We start from the raw sequence: 20,662 nt of genomic DNA, 5'->3' as shown, positions 1-20,662 counted from the left end.
CAGGAAGTTCTCACAGAAATCTTCGGTGAACTTATATTGGAAAACACGGGGCGTGGGCGAAACGCTGTCGGGTGACACTTTATGTTGGAAGTAGGCTGATTCGATTAGCTATTCATTCTGTTCCATAGAGACACGGTGAGGACATCCTTACGGATGTAGAACATGCCATGAAACAAGACTACAAAAAACAGGGATATAATATTGTTCTTTCTGCAAATGTCAAACGAAAGTAAGTCATAAAAATGTAAAATATGCATTCACTTAAGTGATAACACCAGACTAGTCACAATACACGTACGATACAGTGAGGTGAATGTAGTAACTTGAGACGTTATATGATACGTGACTTCTGCCTCCGTAACAGAGTACAGCGCTGCTGACTGCCATGCAGAGCTCCTGAGTTCGATTCCCAATACTACCAACGCTTTGCCCTTGGTGGGAGGTCTGGAACGAGGTGCGCCCAGCGCCGTGGTGCGAACTGAGGTCACGAAAACTAACAACGGCCGGAAGACCCGTGTGCCTACCCCGCCCCCTACATATGCCATCCAATGACGCGATTGCCAGGGGATGACATGGCGATTGGTCGGTGCCGCCGGGACCGCCAGGGGGTGTGGACGGAGAATACCAGTTTTAGTAATTTTTGAGAACTTTTGTCGTGGAGAACAACGGTTTTTCTTGGTACTTTAAAATGAACGCAAACAGTTCCGACAGCAAAAAACTTTTATCTTTGTGGTTACCGGTTTCGGTCAGTTACTGACAGTCTTCAGACCTCATACCATGATGGCAGGCGGTAAGGAAGCGGTCTTGGACGTTCATGGAGTTCGTAACAACTGCTCTGTTCTCTGTCACAGCCTACCATCACGGTATGAGATCTGAAGATGGTCAGTAAGTGATCAAAACCGGTAACCACAAAGATAAAGGTTTTTTTGCGGTCGAGACTGTTTTCATTCGTTTTAAATTACCAGTTTTATCTGGCGCATGACAATTCTATCTACTGAATCATATATTTCCAAAGGGATAAAGAGAACAACACATTTTTTCCCAGTGCTACTGCAGACGCACGTGCGCTATCATGTTTTCGTGCACTACGTGTTAATGAAATAGAACTGGGTGCGTGAAACATACAGCAGTGGGCCATGCTTTCTGCCAGTGCATTACAATAGCTTGGTGGGTGTTTGATATGTGGACGTAGACAATCATCTCCCTTTTTCAGGAGGCACACACACAGAAGAGTCAGGCAAGTGTCCTAAGCATTCTCCACTGACATACGTTCCATCCCTGTCGCATATCTCTCCAAGAGCTGCATACAAACAATTATGAGAATCGTGTTAACTTCTATACACCGGCATTAAGTCAGGATGTACCGGGTGATCAAAAAGTCAGTATAAATTTTAAAACTGAATAAATCACGGAATAATGTAGATAGAGAGGTGCAAATTGACACACATGCTTGGAATCACATGGGGTTTTATTAGAACCAAAAAAAATACAAACGTTCAAAAAATGTCCGACATATGGCGCTTCATTTGATCAGAATAGCAATAATTAGCATAACAAAGTAAGACAAAATAAATATGATGTTCTTTACAGGAAATGCTGGATATGTCCACCATCATTCCTCAACAATAGCTGTAGTCGAGGAATAATGTTGTGAACAGCACTGTAAAGCATGTCCGGAGCTATGGTGAGGCGTTGGCGTCGGATTTTGTCTTTCAGCTTCCTAGAGCTTGCGACTTCAGGTAATCTCAAAGCCAATAATCGCACGGACTGAGGTCTGGGGACCTGGGAGGCCACGATCATCACCAAACTACGCGTGCAAGAGATCTTTCACGCGTCTAGCAATAATTTTTTTTTTTTGATTCTAATAAAACCCCATGTCATTCCAAGCAAGTGTGTCAATTTTTACCTCTCTATATACATTATTCCGTGGTTTATTAAGTTTTCAAATTTATACTGATTTTTTGATCGCCGGGTATATATGAAGATGGTATCTGTTCTTTCGGCCATGTCCGAAAGAACAGATACTATCTTCATAAACATATAGTTAAGGCTCACCGGCCATTTGACCATCTTCTTCTGTGCAGATGCACGAACAGTGCTCGAACTCTTATGGGAATCGGCAGTAAAGCAGTGCGTAATGAGTATAATGGGCAGGGGCACTATGTATGTAGTGCGGGACAATAAGTTGCGAATGTGGGTCTCACGGAAGGCGTGCCAGAGATAAGACCCTGCAGTCGCACAATGCTCTGTGTCCTCGGAGGCTCAGATGAATAGAGCGTCTGCCATGTAAGCAGGAGAGCCCGGGTTTGAGCCCATTGACGTATATCAACGCCTGTTCGCAGCTAGGGGTATTCATTTCATTGTAAAGTCAGGATGTTCCAGATGTATCATGTATCTTGTTTAGTAATGAAACCACATTTACCAATGATGGTCAGGTAAACCCCAAGAAAGATGTACTACTGGACTGTTGACAATCCCCTTTGGCTTCCACAGATGAAACGTCAGTGTCGAGATAGCGTAAACGTCTGACGTTGGATAGTTAACCACCAACTCTTCGGTCCGTGTTTTATACATGGAACACTGAGCGTACGCATGTATTACAGTATTGTAACAGACCATCTTCGATGAATGCTAAACGACGTTCCTCTACAGACTAGGAGGACCTGTGGATGGCTATCCAGCCCACAGTGCACGAAGTACTATAGCTTTCTTCCTTTCTTTCTTTCTTTCTTTCTCGGGGCCTTCGTCCCGCTCCACGCGGGGTCGGCCTTTTTGTTACGGATTTGGTAGTATTAATTGCAGAGGGTGACCGGATGCCCTTCCTGACGCCACCCCGAACCCCCTGGGAAGGGAGTAGTGTACCGCAGCTGTCTGCGTCTAGTGTAAGTCATGAAATACTGCGAACATATTCAAATGTCTGTGAGTCGTGTAACTGAGGCGGAACTTGGGGACCAACCCGGTATCCACCTGGCTGGATGTGGAAAACCGCCAAAAAATCACATCCAGGCTGGCCGGCATACCGGCCCTCGTTGTTAATCCGCCAGGCGAATTCGATCCGGGGCCGGCGCGCCTACCCGAGTCCAGGAAGCAGCGCATTAGCGCTCTCTGCTACACTGGCGGGTCACGAAGTACTACAGCATGTCTTTAAAAATTGTTTCCAAATCATTGGACTACACGCAGAGGACCTATGCCTTCGCTGGCCTGTTGCCCATATTTGACACAAGTAGACTTTTTTTGTGAGGAAACCTGAAAGACGCTGTGTACAAGAATATACCAACTACACCTGATGATATTCAACGACATATTACTGCTGCCTGCTCGGACACCACTGCTGAAATACTAGCACATTTGCTGCAGTTGTTCCAGACAAGACTAGGGCGTGTATTGCCCCGCCCAGTGGTCATTTTGAACACAATCTGAGATGATCAGTTGTCTCGTTATTTGTGATCAACGATTGTCTCGCTACTGATTTGGATCCACATACCTAGTGCACGCATTTGAGTTGTTCTTTAGTGTGCGCTACCACAGGTATTTTACAAGATCAGTGTGGGAACCTTTAAAAGCCGGCCGCTGTGGCCGAGCGGTTCTAGGCGCTTCAGTCCAGAACCGAGCTGCTGCTACGGTCGCAGGTTCCAATCCTGCCTCGGGCATGGATGTATGTGATGTCCTTAGGTTAGTTAGGTTTAAGTAGTTCTAAGTTCTAGGGGACTGATCACCTCAGAAGTTAAGTCCCATAGTGCTCAGAGCCATTTGAACCATTTGACTGATGACCTCAGATGTTAAGTCCCATAGTGCTTAGAGCCATTTGAACCAATATGAACCTATACAAATACGATATCTCGCCAACGATTCAGACTATACTTCTGATAGAAACACCACTGACTTTCTAATTTACCCTGCTTTTAGTTTGTTAATGTCAATAGGCATTGCTCCATATAAAAAGTGTATGTTAGACAAAAATACACTCTATATTGTTATTATAATCTATTGATTGGCTAACAATACGAGCCCCCGGTAACCAACCCATTCTGTGAGAACGATACATCAACAGCACTTTCCATTTCCGCAATATTTGTCGTGAAAGTTTTAGGTGAGTCACCCTGTATATTATCTGTGGCTAGCTGGTAATTGACTAGAGAAATGCCAAATTTATGAAAAGTAAGCTCTTTGTACTGGCACACTACATGCTGCATGCTTTGGATCACTGAGGAGCGGAACTTCGTCTTGGTAGTTCTCCTCATGTCAGATCGGATTTTTCACCAACAATTTTAAAAATGAGCTGCGTCCTCTTTGGACTAATGTCATACAGTTCAGGGAAGGGCTTGTAACTTTGAATGTCCTCTTAGTTGAGAAACAGCTTTGTTGTTTTGTTAATGAGGATGACGAGAACTTACGCTGTGGTTGATACTGCTCTAACAAGTGGAATCTTTTATACACGGGCGCTTTTGTGCGGCGCAGGCGGGCGAGCGCAGCCGGGCAGGAGGAACCAGGTCGAGCGTGCGTGTGCGGACAATGGCGGGCCGGCCAGATAGCGCCACCCCTCATAAAGTGAGCGGGCCGGCAGTTCCGCGCAGGCCGCGGATTAAGGGGTTGGCCGGCTACAAACCCTCTGCCCAAACCCTGCCCCACCCTGTGGCCTGCTGTGGTCCGGTCTGCTCTCCCTCTGCCAGCACGCACGCAGTCGCCGCCTGCCTCGGCTGTTTTACTACCAGCCCTGCAGCCGTCCGCGCCGTGTTATATTGGTTCAATTTCGATAGGCAGCATGGGGTCACGCGGTGTGGTATACCCAACCACTGGAATTAAATGGTGCATGTCTCAACATACGAGAGTGAGTCAAATGAAAACCTTAAATATTATATATGGTGCAGAAGTGGTACAAAGCTGTATCACTTTTCAGAATAATCTCCCTCACGTTCAATGCAAGTCCTCCAGTGCTTACAAAGTCCATAAATTCCTTTAGAAAAAAAGTCTTTTGGTAGTCCGCGCAGCCAGTCATGCACCGCGTGGCGTACCTCTTCATCAGAATGGAACTTCTATCCTGCCATTGCGTCTCTGAGTGGTCCAAACATATGGAAATCACTCGGGGCAAGGTCTGGTGCGTATGGTGGATGAGGAAGACACTCAAAATGCAGGTCTGTGATTGTTGCAAATGTTGTACGGGCAGTGTGGGGGCCTTGCATTGTCACGTTGCAAAAGGACACCTGCTGACAGCAATCCACGTCGCTTTGATTTGATTGCTGGCCGCAGATGATTTTTTTTAGGAATCTGGTGACAGTGGTCCCTCTAGGCATGTAATGCTCCAAAATGACGTCCTTTTCGTCCCAAAAGAGTGTCAGCATAACCTTCCCTGCTGATGGTTCTGTTCGAAACTTCTTTAGTTTTGGTGATGGGGAATGGCGCCTGTCCTTGCTCGCTCTCTTCGTTTCCGGTTGGTGGAAGTGAACCCAGGTTTCGTCCCCAGTAATGATTCTTGCAAGGCGATAGCGTTCTCGCTTCCCGCGCCCGGGTTCCCGGGTTCGATTCTCGGCGGGGTCAGGGATTTTCTCTGCCTTGTGATGACTGGGTGTTGTGTGATGTCCTTAGGTTAGTTAGGTTTAAGTAGTTCTAAGTTCTAGGGGACTGATGACCATAGATGTTAAGTCCCATAGTGCTCAGAGCCATTTGATTCTTGCAAGGAAGCCATCACCTTCTCGTTCAAAGCGGCGAAGTAGTTCTTCACAAGCATCAACACGTCGTTCTCTCATTTCAGCAGTCAGCTGCCGTAGCACCCATCTTGCAGACACTTTCTGAAACTGGAGCACATCATGCACATTGTGGTGTGCTGACCCGTGACTAATCTGTAAACATGCTGCAATGTCATTAAGTGTCACTCGGCAGTTTTCCTTCACTATGGCTTCAACTGCTGCAATGTTCTGTGGAGTCACAACTCGTTGTGTCTGACCTGGACGAGGAGCATCTTCCACTGAAGTCACACCATTTGCGAACTTCCTACTCCATTCGTAGACTTGCTGCTGTGACAAACATGGATCACCGTACTGAACCTTCATCCGTCGCAACAGGTTTCACACCTTCACTACGCAAAAACCGAATAACTGTTCTTCCCTGGTGCAAGTCGCAAGTGGGGCGGCCATCTTTATACTGATACTGCGACGGTATGTGTGCATCTGCACTATGCTGCCACCTACAGGCCATTCTGCACGATGTTTGTAGCACGCTTACAAACTTACAGGATGACGGCGCCAAATTTCGATTTGTTATTACAAATTTAGTTATCACAAATTTAAGGTTTTCATTTGACTCACCCTCATACATTAACAGCTTGGAAGGTGCTTTGTGCTTAAATGCAATTTTGTCCTTGTCCCTCCCAAACTATCACTCACTCACTCATTGACTTTGACTTCAGGAGATCTACAGGGTGTTTCAAAAATGACCGGTATATTTGAAACGGCAATAAAACCTAAACGAGCAGCGATAGAAATACACGGTTTGTTGCAATATGCTTGGGACAACAGTACATTTTCAGGCGGACAAACTTTCGAAATACAGTAGTTACAATTTTCAACAACAGATGGCGCTGCAAGTGATGTGAAAGATATAGAAGACAACGCAGTCTGTGGGTGCGCCATTCTGTACGTCGTCTTTCTGCTGTAAGCGTGTGCTGTTCACAACGTGCACGTGTGCTGTAGACAACATGGTTTATTCCTTAGAACAGAGGATTTTTCTGGTGTTGGAATTCCACCGCCTAGAACACAGTGTTGTTGCAACAAGACGAAGTTTTCAACGGAGGTTTAATGTAACCAAAGGACCGAAAAGCGATACAATAAAGGATCTGTTTGAAAAATTTCAACGGACTGGGAATGTGACGGATGAACGTGCTGGAAAGGTAGGGCGACCGCGTACGGCAACCACAGAGGGCAACGCGCAGCTAGTGCAGCAGGTGATCCAACAGCGGCCTCGGGTTTCCGTTCGCCGTGTTGCAGCTGCGGTCCAAATGACGCCAACGTCCACGTATCGTCTCATGCGCCAGAGTTTACACCTCTATCCATCCAAAATACAAACGCGGCAACCCCTCAGCGCCGCTACCATTGCTGCACGAGAGACATTCGCTAACGATATAGTGCACAGGATTGATGACGGCGATATGAATGTGGGCAGCATTTGGTTTACTGCCGAAGCTTATTTATACCTGGACGGCTTCGTCAATAAACAGAACTGGCGCATATGGGGAACCGAAAAGCCCCATGTTGCAGTCCCATCGTCCCTGCATCCTCACAAAGTACTGGTCTGGGCCGCCATTTCTTCCAAAGTAATCATTGGCCCATTTTTCAGATCCGAAACGATTACTGCATCACGCTATCTGGACATTCTTCGTGAATTTGTGGCGGTACAAACTGCCTTAGACGACACTGCGAACATCTCGTGGTTTATGCAAGATGGTGCCCGGCCACATCGCACGGCCGACGTCTTTAATTTCCTGAATGAATATTTCGATGATCGTGTGATTGCTTTGGGCTATCCGAAACATACAGGAGGCGGCGTGGATTGGCCTCCCTATTCGCCAGACATGAACCCCTGTGACTTCTTTCTGTGGGGACACTTGAAAGACCAGGTGTACCGCCAGAATCCAGAAACAATTGAACAGCTGAAGCAGTACATCTCATCTGCATGTGAAGCCATTCCGCCAGACACGTTGTCAAAGGTTTCGGGTAATTTCATTAAGAGACTACGCCATATTATTGCTACGCATGGTGGATATGTGGAAAATATCGTACTATAGAGTTTCCCAGACCGCAGCGCCATCTGTTGTTGACAATTGTAAATACTGTAATTTCGAAAGTTTGTCTGCCTGAAAATGTACTGTTGTCCCAAGCATATTGCAACAAACGGTGTATTTCTATCGCTGCTCGTTTAGTTTTTGTTGCCGTTTCAAATATACCGGTCATTTTTGAAACACCCTGTATATATCTCGTTTCTTTTGTAGTTCTGGCACTTGCCTTCTTTACAGTGAGCTTATGCCCTAGTAAATAAATTTACCACCTGTATACGGCGGGCATAAAGTTTTCCAATGATTACAAAATTTTAAATCTATGGAACTACAAGGAGGGTATAACAAGTAACGAAAGACATTTATTTTCTCGTATAGTTTCAGTTGAAAAAATGCGGAATTTGTTTCGGGATGTCGTGGAGTATTCCCACTCCAGCCCCTATATAGTTTCACAAACTTTAGATAGGTGGCCGTGCTATACGTATCCTCCAAAATGGCATCTGTACCAGAGGTGCGTGCCGAGCAGACCAGTACCATTGGCGCAAAACCAGAGCAGCGCAGATATTCTTAGGTTCATGCAGAACGGCTACAGAAACCTGGCAGTGAATAAAATCACGGTGGATCGCTGAGAGACGCGTCTGTCATCATCGCAAGAAGATCGCACAAACCAGTCCAATCTCCTGCGTGGCGGCCGCCCGAACACAGCTGTGGCTCATGCGGTTTTGGAGTTGCGGACACTCCCATTCGAGGTCATTGACGGATCACACTCGAACACCTTGCTGCTCAGCTCGACGTCTTTGTTGGTCCACCAGTTGGGTACTCAAAGTGTGTCCCCGCTGAAGTTTCTATAGAACCAAACTGCTAAGGTAATCGGTCCCTAGGATTACACACAACTTAATCTAACTTAAATTAACTTACGCTAAGAACAATACACACACCCTTGGCTGAGAGAGGACTCGAACCTCCGACTGGAGGAGTCGCGCGAACCTTGTAGCTACGTCTAAGACCTCGCGGCTACCACGCGCGGCCACGAGGCTGATCGAGACCATTTTTTGTCCAAAATCACCAAAGGTGATGAAACATAGGTTCATCACTTCGAATCGGTAACAATACGGCAATCAATGGATCGGCACCGCACCATCTCTCCTCTGAAGAAAAAGATCAAAGCCGCATCCTCAGCCGGTGTTTCGGGAGGCTGACGCCGTACCCTCAGCCATGGAAGACTTATTGTTGCTGTTCCGAAGCCAGGAGAAAACAGAGCAGATTCCTAGAACTATCTGCTGATTAGCCTACTTCCCTTTCTGAGCAAGTTTTTTGAACTAATCCTGCTACTACGGCTCTCTCAGTAAGTTACAGAAGATGGAATTCTACCTCCGGAACGTGTCGGTTCAGAGATGGACACTCAACCAACTTCCAAATCCTTCAAGAGGTTGAAGAGATAACAACCGCCTTCAACTATAGGGAATACTGTGGAGGTCTCGTTTTGGACGTGGGGCGAGCATCTGACCGCGATTGGCACCAGGAACTACTGTACAAACTTTTCTTCTTTGAGTTCCATGGCCACTACGTTTATAAAACTTATCTTCAGGAGATGACAGTCGTAATCCAAACAGGTGAGGCCACCTCTACCGTCCGTCCCATCGAGGCATGTGACCCACAAAGATCCGTCCCTGGGCTGGTCCTCGAGTCGGTCTACACCTAGGACCTATCCAGGACCCTTCAAGTTGCTCGGGCGGTTTACGCAGACAACACCACAGTCCTTACGACAAGTCGTTGGTCGCTAATCATACACTGACGCTTTCAGGAGGCGCGTTCAGGATTGGGCAGCGAAGTGGTGGATAAGCTTGAATGCGACTAAGACCCAGCTGTACTTTTTGCCAAGGGACTTCGTCCAGTGGAAGTGGTAGCAGTTGCAGCCTATACAGCGGACTGATGGTGGAAAGTGCCTTAGCGTCACCCTTCATCCTACGCTCGCCTGGTAAAAGCACGTGCGCGATGTTAAATGGAAGGTGCAGCAACTACATGGCGCACTCATGCATGAAGGGTTCACCTTGCCGGTCGACTTGTGGCCTCACATTCTTCTGGGCTTGAGTCCGCCCCATCATGGACTATGCCTGTGACGCACGGTGCACAGTGGCTAGCTACCACCTAGCCTCTCTCCAGCAGACGCAGAACGTTGCCCTACAGAAGATATGTATCTCGACGGTTTCCAGCTCAACCTCTACACAAGAAATTGAGGTCCTTGCCCGCTTCCAACATCATGCCCTCAGGCTGTACGAGAAGACAAGGGAATCCCCTCTCCACTATCCACCAAATCTGCCGCCGTAATGATGGAGACCGCTTTCGGCGGCCCGAGGCATAACTTGAGAAATAGTAAGGTCGACCCTGGAGACACATCACTATCGCTCACGAGACGACACACTAGTACACTGAAAAAATAAATGAACAGTAATACAAACTGCTGTTGCAGTAAATGCCCAATGGTAAACACTACCTTACCCTCTTCACAGCTAGGAAGAGAAGACAGCAGATCGAGCAGGTCAGTTCAGTTGCTGTCGCAGTTCCGTGCCAGTAGCCGACCACACTAGTAGTGCATCAAACGAAACACGCTGACGCAAGCCAGGACTCTCCGCTCGCTACGCTACACTCCGTGGCGTGGTCGCCCACGGACACCGCCCAACGGCCATAAGGATTACATTTCCCGTCCGACTTGTATCATGCCAGTTAACTTTGTTATTCTCAAGTGATCATGGACAATCTTTTAGTTTTGTTTCCGGGACAAACTTCATTGTGATCTTGTGCAGTTAATAAAGTGTTCTGCACTGCAAGTTGAGAATCATCTTTTAACAGAACAAGTAACAAAGTGGAGGACAGAAAACGACCAAAAACTCAAACTAGAGACATATGCAAGTGGCCGGTCTCTGGAAAAATTACCACCTGTTAATTGGGTTGATGCTTCAGTTGCCAACAACTTACTCACCATACCCATCATGATTAGATTTTTGTTTTGCCAACAACCGTCGGCAAAAAGGCGTATAGTGTTCACAGTTGGAAGAAAGTGAACTGTTTAAGCTGATTACTTCCAGACACTTACACTGATCAGCCAAAACACTATGACCACCGAGCCACTAAAAACTTATGGTCCTATAAAAGCCCGTCCAGGAATAGTAACGTCACCTGGTGCGGAATGACTGCTAGTCAGACACACGCACCGTGCTGTCCGTGTATAGAACGGAGAAGGTGGGGGATAAGAGTCTGACAGAGAGCATATTGTGACGGCGCGGAGTGTCGGCACGAGTATATCGGGAACTGCACGTCTTGTCGGTTGTTTGAGGATTGCTGTGATGAGTGTCTTAACACGTGGCGAAAGTAAGGTGAAACCACATTCAGACCTCGTGACGTTGGCCAGCCACACCTCATTACAGATTTTCTCCACCCAGGGACTGGGTGTTTGTGTTGTCCTATCATCTCATCATCATTAGGTAAGTGGCGAGATTGTAACTGGAAACATGTATGGCCACTGATGACCTTGATGTTGAGCACCCCTCAAACCATCATCATCATCATCAATACAGATTCCAGGCCGGCTGTGGTGGCCGAACGGTTCTAGGCGCTACAGTCTGTAACCGCGCTGCTGCTACTGTCGCAGGTTCGAATCCTGCCTCGGGCATGGATGTGTGTGATGTCCTTAGGTTAGTTAGGTTTAAGTAGTTCTAAGTTCTAGGGGACTGATGACCTCAGATGTTAAGTCCCATAGTGCTCAGAGCCATTTGAACCATTTGAACGTATTCCAGACGTTATAGACTGGGCAGAGTGGTAAAACAGGACAGGCAGCGAAGTTTGGTGGAACTAATATCAGACCTTAATGCTGAGCAGAGTACAAGTGTGTCGGAACACACAGTTCAGCGAACGCTCCTAACGATATGCCTCCACGGCCGACGACTCACGCCTGTGCCAATGTTAACACCATGACATCGGCAGCTACGACTGTAATTGGCACGTGACCATCGGCACTGGACATTCGCGCAGTGGCATTTCATTGCATGGTCTGATGAATCCTGATACGTTCTTCATTACGCCGATGGGAGGGCGCGAATCCGTCGTCTTCCAGGTGAACAACTCCTTGACACCTGCATTGCGGGACGGAGAAAAGCTGGCAGTGGCTCCATCGTGCTCTAGGGAATGTTCACGTGGGCATCCATGGGTCCAGTGGAGCTCGTGCAAGGCACCATGACGGCATGGAGTGTCGTACACTAGTTGTAGACCACGTACACCCCTTCATGCCGACCATGTTTCCCGACGGCAGAGGTATTTTTCAACAAGATAATGCGCCATGTCACACGGCGAGGAGTGACGGAATGGTTCGAAGAACACAGTTGCGAGTTCGAATTGATGTGCTGACCAAGCAGCTCGTCATATCTGAACCCGATCGAACACATCTGGGATGTGACTGAACGTGACACCAGATTTCATCGCCACCCTCCCCGGAATTTGTGTGTCCATTGGGTGCCAACTCCCTGTAGCGACTTACCTAGGCCTCATTGCTTCCATGCCAGGACAGGTCGCCGTTATTATCCGTGCCAAATTTGTGCATACAGGCTAATAGGTGGGTGGTCATAATGCTCTTGTTGAGCAGTGTACGTTTACTAAGTAACTATGAACATCCGCAATGAAAATCTATTTCATCCTCAATATACTATTAAACGAACACTGTTTCTTCAAAGAGTTCTCAGAGTTAAAAAAAATGATTACTCATTTAACACTGTATAATATGACCGCTTTTGTTTTAGTACAGTATAAGACAAACATAACACATAAACATCTCTATCAGAAACTTTGAAACTGAAATTCACATCGTACACACAAAGTTTCGGAAAACAAAAGTGCAATCAATATACAAAGTTTAACGCTTAATATCTATGGGACTTGAGAAGCTACACACAAAACTCTTTGAACAAGTTACAAATATGGATACAAAGATTGTGCAACGTGTGATATTTAGATTTTACATTTTTACACATGTTCCGATTCGGAACCAACAGTCGCAAACGTGCAGTTTGGACCCTCGGGGACTGTATTACAACGTGTTCCTGTACTCAGTTGTAGTATGTTGTACCGGGAAAAGCATTGGTTTCCTGACCTGTGTTTATTAGGATTACCTGATGGTTCCATTGTCCTTTACTAACGTCTTCCGCTTGTATCTATAATAGTCAAACACCCTACATACGTTATTATTAGTAAATTCTTGGGAACTATGTTGTGTGAAAAGGAGGAGTGACAGCACACTAAATTTGCGAGAGAAGCATGGGGAAGAAAGTAAGGAATTGTGACTCCCAGAACCCAACCACGAATACGGGCATTCTTGGATCTCCTTGCAAATGCTGCCTACAAGGTGACCAACACTTCTGTGCTCACGCTTGTGTCACTCTTCGACTGTGGCCAACATTACTCATCCTCCACTATGTAAGGAGGATTTCTGCAAATCTCCATGGGACCCAAGCATATTCAATAGGATTTGCTTCAACAGACATTCGGTTGATTTCTGGCAGCTGGAGGAAGGTGTTCATGATGTAGGTGCTCCAACATTGTCATCTTGAAAGACGTATCTCTCACCCAAATGTTGAGTGTAGGGCTGGAATGTGGGCTGGAGGATACTGTTCCTATTTTGAACAAACCTCAAATTACCTTAGATAACGATGATATACATCCGGCATTCGCACATGACACTGCCCGAAACATAGTTGCTCTATTGTCATGTAGAGCCAGTGGGACAGTACGTCTGAGACATGAACATTCTCTGATGTTCCATTCACAATGTTCAGATGTCTGTCTTCTCTGTGCAACCTGCAACGGACTGCTGATGCCTGATGGACTGCTGTTTTCAATGTAACCAGATGGACAGTTTTGGATTGCCCATCTCTGAAATCACACTGATGGAGGACAAAGGGCCCTCTGTTGGGATAATAGGTCGTTAGCTATCGATGGACGTTGGGGGTTTGCCTATTTTAAGAATTAAGATGACTGTAACCTTCCACTCTGAAGGAAAAGCTGGGTGGATGAAGTTTGTGAGTCACACCTAGATGTTAGATAACATGATATGAACTGACTCAAGACTTTAGAAGACTCTGAAGTAGATCTCAGTCAGTAAAAGTTTCTTTATGTAATTCAGGTTTACATGGGGCAGAGTACAGAGATACATCTGCAGCTTCTGTTTTACACATTCAGTATGTAGCTGGGTAAATATTGGACACTGACGCTCTCTCAAAGAGGTCGTGAGGTGTTCAGCAAAAAGGGGCAAACCCAGAACTATTGTCGATCTTTAACGACCTCTTAGACTATGGAACTTGGGCCGCAACTGCATAAAAACTTATCTTTCTGAGGAAGAGATCTAACAATCCCAGAGTTCCTTTTATTGCTTTTAATTAGGTTGTGATTCTTTGCACAGTATCACTTAAGAACGATGAGGACAATGCGTAATGGATGTCATTTGAGATGCTGTAGGCCTTTCGATGCTCCTGAATAGCTGTTTGAGTGTCTTTCATCCACCACGGCACCAGGCAGTAGAAAGGGGTATAGCAGGTGCAGCAGTGCAGATAATTGCAGAAGAGATATCTCTGACAAATTTGTCGATACTCTGATGGAGATGGGATAAATGTGATAGCAAAGATGTACATTTTCTTACTTCCATGACACCCACTCTTTCTGTTTGTATAATAGGTCGTGTTTTAATAATTTTTAAACTTGTTACATTTTGATTGGTTACAAATTTACATATCAGCATAAAATTATAAATAATAATATGATGTATGGGCGGTCCCACATGGCAGATATGTTGCATGGGAGCAGTTTCGACCTGCCAAAACAAATTGCTTTGCAGGGTAGCCTACACGTCAGGGGCAAGAAATGGAATTTTTGGCCCAGATCTCCAAGCTGCATTGTGTGACAGGCATGTCATGTTGGAGTAGTGTTGTCCTGCTTCGTGGAACTGCTTTGCTTCGTGGCATGTACCATCAGCTCATAGTCCCATTTTTCATAGATGGAACACTAAACATGCACAAGTATTGCAGCCTCCTAACAGACCATCTTCCATGTATGCTAGAAGATGTTCCCCCACAGACTAGGTGGATCTGTGTTACCAACATGATGGCTGTCCACCCCCACAGTACATGAAGTACTGCAGCATGTCTTCATGAATTATTTCCAAATTTTGGACTGGACACAATGGATGCGAAGGAGGCAAATAAATGATTTTCAAGCTCCTTTTGTCTAGCCAACCCCACATGACAGATGTGTTTTGGGAGTAGTATCAGCCTGCTTCATATAACTGTGTTCCAGGGGCTGCATGTGCCAAAGAGTATGGCCAGAGACAGGTTGAGATGAAAAAGAAGAGGAGGAAGCAGAGATGGAAAGAGAGAAGAATATTGTCAAGGGGAGTTGGGAAAGAGGATATGGTCAGAAGGGGAGTAGAGGAAATGAACAAAGAGAAGGGAGGAGAAGATGAAGAAATAGACAGAGATGATGAGGTGGACAGAGAGGGAGCAAGAGATGGACACAGAGAGAGGGAGGAGGAGGTGTGTTGAAAACATACATGGGAGAAGCTACAGGGGCTAGTTTATACATGAAAGTGAATATGTTATGGAATGGCATCAGAGCACATTATCATTATTTTTATGCTGCGGTAATCACTTTTTAATATTTATTATTATTGTTTTGTGTTTGAATCAGTCTTTTTTACATTTTATGTGTTATGAACCTCCCTCCAGTGCGCACTTCGTTGTCTCCATAGCCAAGGTAGAAATGGAAGGTGCACAAACGTTGGACTGATGTGGTACTGCAACTTCTGCGTAATGTCTCGCTGTGATCTTGGTCACACACAGACATTCTGTAACTCAACATCTTCCACAACACTAGATGGATTCGCTAGAACTTTGTTATCCCTGTTGACACTCCTATGGTGATGCCGTGATGGATGTGAAGGATTTTGTGATTGCCGCACCGTGGCAAATTGTACGTTCATGCTGGGAAATCCTATCAGCAGCATAGTCAATTATTGTCTATCATTCATTATTTCCTATAAATTCGTACAATGGTTAGTCTCTACTGGTTCCCTAATTATATTATAGGTGTCATAGGTGAGGATAATGTGGGAAAGTGTGCCTGTAAGACCACACTGACAGACGCCACTGTCTTTACCTGTTGAACCTGTACAGGTAACTTGGGCTGTGTCGCTTTAGAAAATTTACCATACCCTGACTAGGGTTTATATGGCCGAGCCCTAAGCGTTTTCTATGACACATGAATGGTTGATAAGGTCCACGACTTGTTGCACTGTTGCGCCAACCATTCTGCCAGGTACCTACTTTCCAGTTGGTTAGTTAGGTAGTTGTTTACGTGTTCCATTGATCAATCTCACGGTAACGCTATGATGTGGAACGTGTCAGATGCATAAGAAATGCACGCATGAATGAAGTTTTTTTAATTTTTTGTACTTTTTTCAGGAGTTGGGCCTTGAATGTTACCCTTTGGACAAAGGTTCCCTCGACTTTCGTCAACCTGTTTACATAACCCATAGGAGGCTGCATGACATCTTACCGTCATATCTACTGCGCGGATTCCGAGGATCACCGTGAAGCGTACAATGGCCAGTTGTATGTTATGGGAGCCCAACCTTTTTTTTTTTTTTGGGGGGGGGGGGGGGGGGGGAATGGAATGACAGTAGCACCGGAAGGAGATAGTTGTCTCAAAGATTGTCGTACAGCGAATACTGTGACGCAGTCACAATATTAGAGGAGGATTTTTTTGCGGGAGGCACTCTAGTGTGTTGCGGCGCCATCATTACGAAGATACAGATCAAGATCGGAAAGGAATTGTTCAATAAGTAGGCCGCTAACAGACGACGTTATATTTTCCCACAGAGAGGCGCATAGAATGAAATCGCGGAATAAGACTTGTCAGATTAAGGTGGACATCACGAGGTACAAAATGCTCTGCCTGGGAGTAAATATTCGATGCTAATGGAAATTCTGGGGTCGTCCGCACTCACGCTTCCTTCGCTTCCAGTGTTGTACAGTTGTACGAATTTTTGTGAGTGAATCATCTCTAAAGGATTATGGCTCTCACATTCTCCCAATCTAACGTCTCCAAACTTCATTATTTGGGGCTATCTTAAAAAGCATATACGAACAGACGGTATACACCAGCGGAATTAAAAATTAACATAAAAACGGAGATTAACAACAGCAATTTCAACGTGACTCGCAAAGTAGGTTGAAACATGATAAACATGTTCGTGTTTGCATTACTGAACAGGACAACTATTCATCGTTTATGTTATAAGCGATGTGTGTGAGGTTATGAAATAAAACGTACTTGATTACTTCTAGATGTGCGCGAATCTACAGTCACCATCTACTTCTCTAAATCCTTGGCCTCTCTGTTTTTCAGCTTCATCTTTTTGTTCTACATCTTGTTTCTTTCGTTTTTTTTTTCTTTCTGTAATTCTGCAGTTCACCTTGGCTCTGACTTATTACAACTGATCTTCTATCTAAAACATATGGTTACATCTCCGTAGGTAGCTTAAGTCGCCGCTAGGTTATCTACACCACTGCATTAGCAAAGCTGGTAATTACCTCGTGATTAAGTTCTCGGAGAGAGGTCTTAATTTTAGACTGAATGGCGCTGTTTTACTCCTCTCTCTTCTTGCGATAAGAAAGAAAAGAATAGCACTGAAATACAGTCATGGCATTGATGAGTAACGATAATGTGGTACTCACAGCTCCTCCAACTCTGGAACCTGAGACAATGTCTCGGCCCTCATGTCTGTGATGTTGTTGCCGCTGAGATCTCTGAAACGAAAAGGGAAACACCGAGTCAATAAAGTTCACAGCACAAGTACCTCCACAAAACGGCAATTGCAGTTAAAATGTTACTAGATACTGTGTGTGTATTACAGAGAGAGAGAGAGAGAGAGAGAGAGAGAGAGAGAGAGGAGGGGGGGGGGGACTGGTAGGACACTGCATTCTTCGTATGTTATGTCCTTAAATTATGTAGTTATTAAGAAAGAGATACATATTTGTTGTACTGTTAATCAGAAAGCTGCATGAAGTCTGTGAATGTTATTAGTGACTCTTCATCTAAACCATAGCTGTCAGAACTAGTATCTAGGAAAAATTAAAAATATTCATTCAAACTTTTTCTTTTTGTGTGTCATACTGCAAATGTCTCATATACTATGTTACACTAATTACAAATCATCTTTTAAATTATATACAAGCCGTCTTACAAGGATATAAGATTAATGGATATGCATCCATCATATCACCTGAATAGATAATCTCAGTAAAACACCTATCTGAACAATCAGCTGTTTCCAGTTATGTCTCGTTATCATTCATAATACATTCATAATTTCATTACAACTCATAATCTGCTGTTGCATTCATTGATTAAGATTGTAATGGTAAAATGATAAATTCGTGGTTGTTGTTAGTTAAAAATACATTTACTTAGTTATTGTCTTGTACACTGCCATTTCATGTGAAAATTGTAAAATGTGTAGTGGATACTAATCAGGAGTTATATCACTGATTTCGTATTTTTTTTTTTAGTAGGATTTGATATGTGGATAACGCCTGCATAAGAGAGGCGGTAGGCGGTTTTCAGGGATTTCAGTGTTGGGGAGAGCCATAGATTGAGTATTGTTATGGCACACCTAAATGAAGAGATTCTTATGTCTGAAGGTGAATTTTTATGGAGGCAACATAGCAAGCTGAGGTGATCCACAGTTCAATGAGAGCGTACTATATTGATCACCTCGTTGTGTTGGCATAAAGTGCCGATATTTATGGTCTAAAATCCGTTGCATTGTTACTAGCAGTGACAAAGATGATAATATGACAATCCATTTTACGTTATCAGAATTAACTAGAGATTTCCATTCAAGTGATTCCAGATATTCGAACAAGAATATGTGACGATCCATCAAAAATTCTTAAGTGGAAAGCGCTATTCACTAAGCGAACGAATTTCGTATAAAAAGTAACGTATCACTAATATCTCTAAGTCACATCTCATTGAATCTGTAGCTGTGATATTTTGTTGTCACCTGATGATGACCTAAGAAGACGAAATCCTGTACGGTAATTAAATAAATAACAGTTGTAGGACATCTGGAACAGGTTTCCGTTTTTGAAATTTCTGTAGTGTTCTGTCAAGCTCTGATAGAGTATTCAGTAGATGTGAGGAAGCTCTCATATTGATAACAAGATTCTGTAATTGTTTATCTGAACAATCGTATATTTGCAACTTTACTAAACTATGTTTAAAACTTGCTGCTCTTCCGTCTGCGTATTCAAATAGTGCGACTGCGATTTGTCAGTCACTTCTAATACCAATGTTTGTATTTTAGAGTAACAGACGTTGTATTAGGAGATGTGTAATTGTAATTTTCATGACGACTCATTCCCTGTGGAAATACAGTGAACTAACTGACTAGCACATGTAGGAATAGTGGCGGGATAGTGAGACAAGGGCAATAGGTACAGTCTAGACTCTACAAGTTTAATAGAGTAACTGCTAATTTCTGATGTCCTACTTCATGAAAAATCAAAGATTGCGGATATTGTTCGATCAGGATTATTAGTATATAACACACTGGTACCAGCGACATAGAAATGTGTGACATTTATGCTGCTTTTCATCGCATTGTATACTATTGTGTGCACAAGCTAAAATATCATTTAGCAGCGGCTAAGAGGTACTAACATTCAAAAACAATAATTTAAACATCTAAAGCAGCATGTAAAAATTTTTGTTTAAAGAGTTGTCCTTTATGACTCAGAAACATGGACGTAGGAGAGCCAGAACAGAAGAATGGAAGAATGCACGAGGACGACCAAGACTTCAGGGCATTAGGTACATGAAACAAGATGTTGCACTGACAACACACTCTCAATTGGAAAGACTTTCAGAGAATAGGAAAAAGTGGAACTATAATTGCTGCTGACCAATCTGCAGATTGAGAACGACAGAGATAAACAGTGTCTTCAAAGTATAGCAGAACAAACGTTATGAGCATATTTTATTTAAGATTTATGTGAGGTTATGAATAGAACACTTTTGATTACTTTTTGATATGCACAAATGTGTAGTCACCATACACTTCTAAGCCCTTGGGCTTTCTGTTTTTCAGCATAATAATAATAATAATAATAATAATAATAAACCCCGTGGAGGCCCGGGAAAAGAATAGGCCTCCGGTATGTTCTGCCAGTCGTAAAAGGCGACGAAAAGAAGAAACCACTAATAGGGCTAACCCCCCTTTTAGTGTGATTAGTTGGTTCAGGACAGAACTAAAGAAGCCTCGGACAAGCGCCGTCATGGACGGGGACGACGCTTGAACCCTATGCCCGCCCACAATGGTAACGACACTACTAGCCAACTGGAAAATGATTTAAATCCAAATAGAGGTGTTTTGCAGGATATGCTTCCTGCAACCACCCTAGAAGGAAAACAAAGACAGAGGATGAGATGGTCAGATGAAGTTAATCGACACCTCATGTTCTGTTATTACCGAGCAACAAACCTAGGAACCAACACAACTGGATACAGATCACAAGTATACACAGCATTTATTACCAGATACCCAGAATTAAAATTTTTAACAGAACAACGACTAGCTGATCAGATCCGTGTAATAATCAAAAATAACAGGATACCCCAGTCAACCCCCCCATGAACCATGGACCTTGCCGTTGGTGGGGAGGCTTGCGTGCCTCAGCGATACAGATGGCCGTACCGTAGGTGCAACCACAACGGAGGGGTATCTGTTGAGAGGCCAGACAAACATGTGGTTCCTGAAGAGGGGCAGCAGCCTTTTCAGTAGTTGCAGGGGCAACA

General features: G+C 44.5%; 1 protein-coding gene across 1 annotated transcript in view; it reads right to left on the bottom strand.

Annotated features, from left to right (window-relative positions):
• LOC126199490 (lutropin-choriogonadotropic hormone receptor-like) overlaps positions 1–17,604 on the bottom strand; it is an 877,483-nt gene extending 859,879 nt beyond the window's left edge. Inside the window, exon 1 of the mRNA XM_049936411.1 lies at positions 17,539–17,604. Coding sequence (XP_049792368.1) covers positions 17,539–17,582 — 44 coding nt within the window. The 5' untranslated portion in view covers positions 17,583–17,604. The remainder of the gene's footprint in view (positions 1–17,538) is intronic.
• Positions 17,605–20,662: the final 3,058 nt, after the last annotated feature.

The sequence above is a fragment of the Schistocerca nitens genome, chromosome 8, assembly GCF_023898315.1.
Source record: "Schistocerca nitens isolate TAMUIC-IGC-003100 chromosome 8, iqSchNite1.1, whole genome shotgun sequence".
Classification (NCBI taxonomy): domain Eukaryota; kingdom Metazoa; phylum Arthropoda; class Insecta; order Orthoptera; family Acrididae; genus Schistocerca; species Schistocerca nitens.
Note: the sequence above shows the minus strand (reverse complement) of the source record. Positions and strands in the feature narration are given on the sequence as shown.